This window comes from Nannospalax galili, unplaced genomic scaffold (genome assembly GCF_000622305.1).
Source record: "Nannospalax galili isolate Female #2095 unplaced genomic scaffold, S.galili_v1.0 scaffold598, whole genome shotgun sequence".
Taxonomy (NCBI): Eukaryota; Metazoa; Chordata; class Mammalia; order Rodentia; family Spalacidae; genus Nannospalax; species Nannospalax galili.
The window spans coordinates 792621-800123 of NW_008342423.1; the positions used below are offsets into that span (position 1 = coordinate 792621).

Here is a 7503-nt window from a genome sequence, read left to right on the forward strand (position 1 = left end):
TATTTTGGTGTGTTTTTTTTTTGGTTTTGGGTTTTGTTTTTTGTTTTGGGGTTTTTTTTTTTTTTTTTGCTCTGGTGCATAGAGTTTAGCTGTTCTTTGGATCTTGTGGAATGAATACAATAAGAGTTACTACTGGATCAATTATGGACAAATTTAGAGGATCTGTGTTATGTTAATAGTCCCTTTAATTATAAAATCTACTCGTTACCTAACTTACTAATTTTGGGATAGAATTTAGCCAGATGTGCCTCAAAAATTTGAGTTAATCTCTTCCAAAAAGCACTCAATTCGGAAGAAGCCACTGAAGCTCCTGTCTGCTGCACAGCTCTCATTGTGGCCTGTGGCTACATATGCAACAGAAGTACCAGAAATTTGGTCTTCTTTTTGTCTTAGCCAACCTTGAATCCCAGGAGGGATTCCAGACCTGTAGGGACACACAAAAGCAAATGGGCTGGTGGGGTGGTTCAGTGGCTAAAGATGCTTGCCACCAGGCTGGCTTGATTTGATCTGGAACTCACATGGTAGAAAAAAACTAAATCCTGAAAGTTGTCCTCTGACCTCTGCAGCACATGTGCACCCAAACACGTACGCACACGACAAATAAATAAATAATAAATAAATAAATGTAAAAAAGGTTTTTTTAAAAAAAGCAAATCGTAAAAATTTAGAGTACAGACTTGTATTTTTAAAATTAATTCATCAGGGAGGGTAGGCAGGGTGGTAGTACATGCCTTTAATCCCAGCATTTAGAAGGCAAAGCAGACCTGTATGAGTTTGAGGCCAGCCTGGTCTACAAAGCAAACTCCAAAAGCCAACAACAACAAAAAAATTAATTCACCAGAGCCAGGTCTTAGCGGTACTTATAATCCTAGCACTCAGAAAGCTGAGAGGCAGGGTAATCATGAGTTAAGTCAATTCATTATAAAGCATTAATTAGGAAGAGATCAACACATGAAAAATTCATAATGCTTAAAATTAGAACTTAAATTTCATCTTTTAGGGTGATTTATTTTCTGTGTATGAGTGTTTTGTCTGCATGTGTTAAAGTGCACCCATGTCATGCAGTGCCCACAGAGGCCAGAAGAGGGCATCAGATCCCTTGGAATTGGAGTTGCAGGCAGTTGTTAGCTGCCTTGTGAGTGCTGGAAATTGAACCTGGGTCCTCTGGAAGAGCAGTCATTGCTCTCAATCACTGAGCCATCTCTCCAGCCCCCAAAGTTGTTTTCTTTTTGAGACAGGGTCTCCCTGTAGCCCCAGCTGACCTGGACCTCACTATGTAGACCAGGCTGGCCTTGAACTCACAAAGATCCACCTGCCTCCCGAGTGCTGGGAATTAAAGGTGTGCATGACCACACCAGGCTTCCAAAGTTCATATTTTAAAGTATAGCATCTTTATCATATGTCCAATGATATCCTAAACCCAAAATAATATCCTTTTATTCCATAACTTGCAGAGAGGGCTCAGGATACACACTGCTCAGTTGGTAAAGTGCTTGTCTAGCATGCATAAGGCTCTGAGTTTGATCCCTAGCAGCACAAAAAAAACAGGTAAGATGGTACATGCCTGTAATTCCAGCACTCAGTTGGACACAGGAGGATCAAAAATTCAAGGTCATCTTCAAATACATAAAAAATTTGAGGGCTGGCACGGTGGCACACGCCTTTAATCCTAGCACTTGGGAGGCAGAGGCAGGCAAGGCGGATCTCCAAGTTTGAGGCCAGCCTGGTCTACATAGCAAGTTCCATGTCAACCGGGGCTACAGGGAGACCCTGTCTCAAAAAGACCAAAAAAAAAAAGAAAAACAAAACAAAAAAAAAAAACAGCCGGGCGTGGTGGCGCACGCCTTTAATTCCAGCACTCAGGAGGCAGAGGCAGGTAGATTTCTGTGAGTTCAAGGACAGCCTGGTCTACATAGTGAGTTCCAGGACAGCTGGGGCTACAGGGAGACCCTGTTTCAAAAAGACCAAAAAAAAAAAAAAAGCAAAACCAAAATGTAGGGACTGAGGTAGTGGTTCAGTGTTAGAATCCACAGTTAGCACACATGGAGCCTGGGTTCCCTCTCCATTAATACACAAACATACAGATATCATGCTTTCTTTTTTCTTGGTTTATCTGGAACTTTTAGCAAGAGTCTTTTAATATGGCAGATTATTTAACTACCATTTCAGTACTTATCAGCAAAAATCAAACCACCAGAGCTCCCCGTCTTCCTCTGAGTCATTTCCTCTCCAAACCTCTCCTTTAAATCTTATTTACTTCAGTCTCTAATTTGTTTCTTCTGTATAGTAACTTAGTACTTCTGCTGAAAATTTTTTAAATGTTAATTTTTGTCTTTTCCCATCTTGTTATTATTATGGAAAATTACCTGGTTTTTGTGACCATGTTTCTATTACCTTGATTCCTGATATGTCAGTGATTTTTCTTGTTCAGCTTAATTAGTATGTGTTGGAAAAGTGCATGCACATGTATTTGTCTAAAAGTCGAAAAACATAAGCATTTTGTATTGAGAATGAAAGCTTTAGGTACAATACCACATTATTTAAAATAATTCTTCCAAACAGTATCAAAATATTTATCTCTAAACCACTGGGCTAAATTCAGATATTGTAACTGAAAACTAAGCAACTCAGATATTCCCCCCCCTTGGTAAAACCTTCTTGACTTGTGAAATGAAAAATTAAATGGGTCTAGAAATATTTACTTACTTTCATCTGACCAGGAGAGTTAAAGAAATTTTCCTGATTTCCTTTAAGACAGGGCAGTAGGGGCTGTCGAGATGGCTCAGAGATTAAGAGCACTTGCTGTTCTTGCAGAGGCCTCAGGTTGGATTCCAGCACCCACATGGCTGCTAATAGCTGTCTGTAACTCCAGTTCTGGGAGATTTGATGCCCTTTTCTGGCCTCTGTAGGCATTACACACATATACACTTAACATGCAGGCAAAACACTTCATAGTACATAAAATATAAATAAATAAATAAATAAATAAATAAATAAATAAATAAATAAATAAATAAAAGGACAGGGCGATATTATGTGGCCAGTCCAGTCTGTATATCTGGCATTCCTCAGGGAGCAGGATTCTATATTTGCACTTGAGTACTATTGTTACATGAGGGCAGGTCGAAGCTAATATGATTAAAAATATGTGATTACAGTTAAAGGAAGTAATGAATTATAAGTAACTTTTGGTCATTTTCTGTACTTTGAAAGAATATTAATAAAACTATTATCAAGTGGAGTTGTGAGGGTCTTCATTATTTAACATTTGGATTTATATTGGATCATATGTACAAATCCTAAGAGCTAAGGGACATTGAACAAATGAACATTTCTGAGACTTAGGCCCTTTTTTTGGTTTTGTGTGCTGGGAATCAAATTCAGGGCCTTGCACATGCTAGACAAATGCTCTGCCCCACCCTCAGACTCAGTTTTATTATCCATAAAATGGAATAAAGCTGAGGCTAGAGAGATGACTCCAGAGGTAAGAGAGCTGACTGCTCTTGGAAAAGACCCAGCTTCAGTTCCCAGCACCTACATGGTGGCTAACAACTGTCTGCAACTTCTGTCCCAGAAATCCAACACCCTCTTCTGGCCTCTGGGCATTATATACACATGGTGCACTTACATAGATGCAGGCAAAACATAAACACACACAAAAAAAACATTTTTAATATAAAAAATGGAATATAGCTAATCAGATGTATTTATATAATGTGTTGAATAAGTCTCTGGCAATAAGACCTAAAGACCTGTGTTTTTAGCCAGTTCCCCCAGATAATTATTAGTGTAAAATGGTTTTAAAGTTCTGGCACACACAAGGATTACCTGGTGGACATTCTAAGATACATCACTGGGCCCCATTCCCAGTTAATCAGATTCAGCATTGCTAACAAGCTCCTAGGTGATGCTGATGCTGCTAGCCCACAAAGGCTGTTGGAAACACTTTGGGACCACTGTGTTATATATATGATGCCACTCTGACCAGCCTAATAAAAATTAAAAATTAAAGCAATAATTGAGTTAGCCATGATGGGACACACATGTAATCTCAGCACTCAGGAGGCTGAGGGAGGAAGAAGGCTGTAAGGCCAGTCTGGATTGTATAAAATAGCCTCTGTCTCAAAGCAAAGTAATAGGTAAGCACTCGGGTACTAGGACCATTATATGTGCTTTATATGACTTAATTTTCTCAACGAGCACATTAAATTGATGCTAATATTAGCCTCCTTTTTTTTCTTTTAAAAAAATTTATTGCAGGACTGGAGAGATGACTCAGCAATTAAGAGCACTGGCTGCTTTTGCAGAGGACCCAGCTTTGGTTTCCAGCACCCACATGGCAACTAACAATCATCTGGAACTCCAGTTCCAGGGGATCTGACACCTTCTTCTGGCCTCTTAGGGCATTGCACAGCATAGCTGCACTTACATACATGCAGGCAATACACTCTGAGTACACGGCAGTGCAGTGCCCTCAGAGGCCAGGAGAGGGTGTCGGATCCCCTGGAACTGGAATTTCCAATGGTTGTTAGCCACCATGTGGGTGCTGGGAGCTGAACCCTGGTCCTCTGCAAGAGCAGTCAGTATTCTTAACCTCTGAGCCATCTCTCCAGTCCCTAAAAAAAAATTTATTAAAAAAATTATTGCATTTTATTTTGTATGTGTGCACATGTATGGAAATCAGAAGTCAGCTTGAGGGAGTTGTTTATGTCCTTCCACCCTGTGAGTCCCAGGAATTGAGCTCAAGTTGTCAGGCTTGGTGGCAAGTGCTTTTCCCTGATGAGCCATCTCACTGTACCTGTCCTCATTTTACAGCAAAGGAAAGCTAGTCTCAGAGAGGATCAAAGCTTGCTTAGTCTCCCAGCTAAACAAACCTAGAGAATTTAGCCACAGAGCTCACTCTAGAGCATTATCCAGATAAAAGGTATAATTGGATGATTTATGCATTTCTCCCTTTAAAAGAATTTTTCCTAATGTAAATATATTTGGCGTTCATTCTAACATGAGTCTTGTGTCAAGGACTGGGGAACAAGGCTTACCTGGGTCTCTGATGATAGGGAAAACCCTTTTAGACATGTGCCAACCAGTATACTATAGCCTGTATTCAACTAGACTTCTTAAAAATGTCTTTTGGCACCCGGCACACGCCTTTAATCCCAGCACTTGGGAGGCAGAGGCAGGTGGATCTCTGAGTTCAAGGCCAGCCTGGTCTACATAGTGAGTTCCAGGCCAGCTGGGGCTACAGGGAGACCCTGTCTCAAAAAGAACAACAAAAAAAAAAAAGTCTTTTCGGGGAAGGGGCAGAGGGGGATTGAGTTTTTTAAGATACCTTTTAAAAATATTTAAATGAAATTCTGCTTGTTCCATTTGTTGTTCCATTTGTTCTATACCATTAACTTCTTGTATAAAATGTGATTCAGGTTTCCTCCCTCTTCACAGGGTTTCTGGGGAATCATGGCAGTCAAGTGGACTGGTGGACACTCTTTGCCTATCCTCTGTCTGAATGTGAGCAAAGATGGACTGGTGGCTTCAGGAGCAGAGGGTGGAGATCTCATGGTCTGGGGCGAAGAAGGGACTCCACTAGGACACATGCAGTTCCAAGGAGCTGATGATGTTACCAGCATCTTGTTTTCTCCCTCTTGCCCCACCAAGCTCTATGCCTCACATGGAGAAACTATCAGTGTCCTGGATGTCAGGTCCCTCAAAGACTCCCTGGACCATTTTCATGTGAATGAAGAAGAAATCAATTGTCTTTCATTGAATGAAACTGAGAATTTGCTGGCTTCTGCTGATGACTCTGGGGCAATCAAAATCTTGGACTTGGAAAAGAAAAAAGTGAGCAGATCCTTGAAGAGACATTCCAACATTTGTTCCTCTGTGGCTTTTCGACCTCAGAGGCCTCAGAGTCTGGTGTCATGTGGCCTGGATATGCAGGTGATGTTTTTGCAAATAGCACTTGGGTAATTTCTGAACAGAATTTGTTAACAAAATCAAGTATGTATTTGGTTAGTTGGTTGGTTTTTTTGACAGATCAGGGAATTGAACTCAGGACCTATACATGTGAAACATCTGCTCTACCGCTGAGGTATATCCCCAGCCCCTGGAATCAAACTGCTGATCAGGCTAAATATATTGCATTTTTTGTTTTCTGCTAACATTTTTTAGCCAGTAATGAACCATAAGCCTTATTTCTACAGTGAATGCTAATGTGACCAAATATGCTACATTTTATTTATTAGTCTTCAGTTTATTTATTTTTATTTATTTATTTTTATTATTATTTTTTGGTCTTTTTGAGACAGGGTACCCTTGGAGCCCAAGCTGCAGTGCTCACAAGTGCTGGGATTAAAGGCGTAGCCACCACCCTCTTAACTGCTGAGCCTTCTCTCCAGCTGTTACATTTTTTTTTGAGACAGGGTTTCCCTGTAGCCCCAGCTGACCTGGGACTCACTGTATAGACCATAGCTTTAATCCTAGCACTCAGGAGGCAAAGGCAGGTGGATCTCTGTGAGTTTGAGGCCAGCCTGGTCCAAATAGTGAGCTCCAAGCCAGCCAAGGCTACAGGGAGACCTTGTCTCAAAAACGACAGCAACAACAATAAAAAAGCACTGTAGTTAAGTAGAGTGGCTAGAACACTGTATGACTGTGTAAATTCATCTTGTGTAAAGGTGATGCTGTGGAGTCTTCAGAAAGCCCGTCCAGTCTGGATTACAAATTTACAGGAAGATGAAACAGAAGAAATGGAAGACCCCCAGTCACCCGGTCAGCTCCTAAACCCTGCTCTAGCCCACTCTGTCTCTGTGGCATCCTGTGGCAATATTTTTAGTTGTGGTGCGGAAGATGGTAAGGTTCGAATCTTTAGAGTGATGGGAGTCAAGTGTGAACGAGAACTGGGATTTAAAGGCCACACTTTGGGGGTATCCCAGGTCTGCTTTCTGCCAGAGTCATATTTGCTACTTACTGGAGGGAATGATGGGAAGATAATGTTGTGGGATGTGAGTGGTGAAATGGAGAAAAAACAGAAGAGTCCTGCAAAACACACCCACAGGAAGAAAGCTAGAAGAGCAGGTTTCCCCAAGCAGGGTGGAAACATTAGTGCCACAGGAGCAGATGAGGAACACACAAAGATTTTGCCAAAGCTAAATATTGAACATGGAGAAAAAGTGAACTGGCTCTTGGGTACAAAAATAAAAGGACACCAAAGTATATTAGTAACTGATCAAACTAGTTGTATATCTGTATATCCCTTAAATGAGTTTTAAATCCAATAAAAAAATTTAAGAACTGTGATAAAGCCTTATTTATTTATTTATTTAATATTTTATTTATTATTTTTATTTTATGTGTATGTGTATTGCCTGCATGTATGTGAGTGCACTGGCTGTTCTTGCAAGAAGACCCGGGTTTGAATCCCAGCACCCACATGGCAGCTAATAACTGTCCATAAATCAAGTTCCAGGGGATCCAACGGCCTCTTCTGTCCTCCGAGGGCATTGTATGACA

General features: G+C 40.7%; 1 protein-coding gene across 1 annotated transcript in view; it reads left to right on the plus strand.

The window, feature by feature from the left end:
- Positions 1–7279, plus strand: part of Wdr53 (WD repeat domain 53) — a 10869-nt gene extending 3590 nt beyond the window's left edge. The window contains exons 2-3 of the mRNA XM_008838519.3: positions 5440–5934; positions 6669–7279. Of these exons, the coding sequence (XP_008836741.1) occupies positions 5455–5934; positions 6669–7262 (1074 nt within the window). The 5' untranslated portion in view covers positions 5440–5454 and the 3' untranslated portion in view covers positions 7263–7279. The remainder of the gene's footprint in view (positions 1–5439; positions 5935–6668) is intronic.
- The last annotated feature ends 224 nt before the right edge of the window (positions 7280–7503 follow it).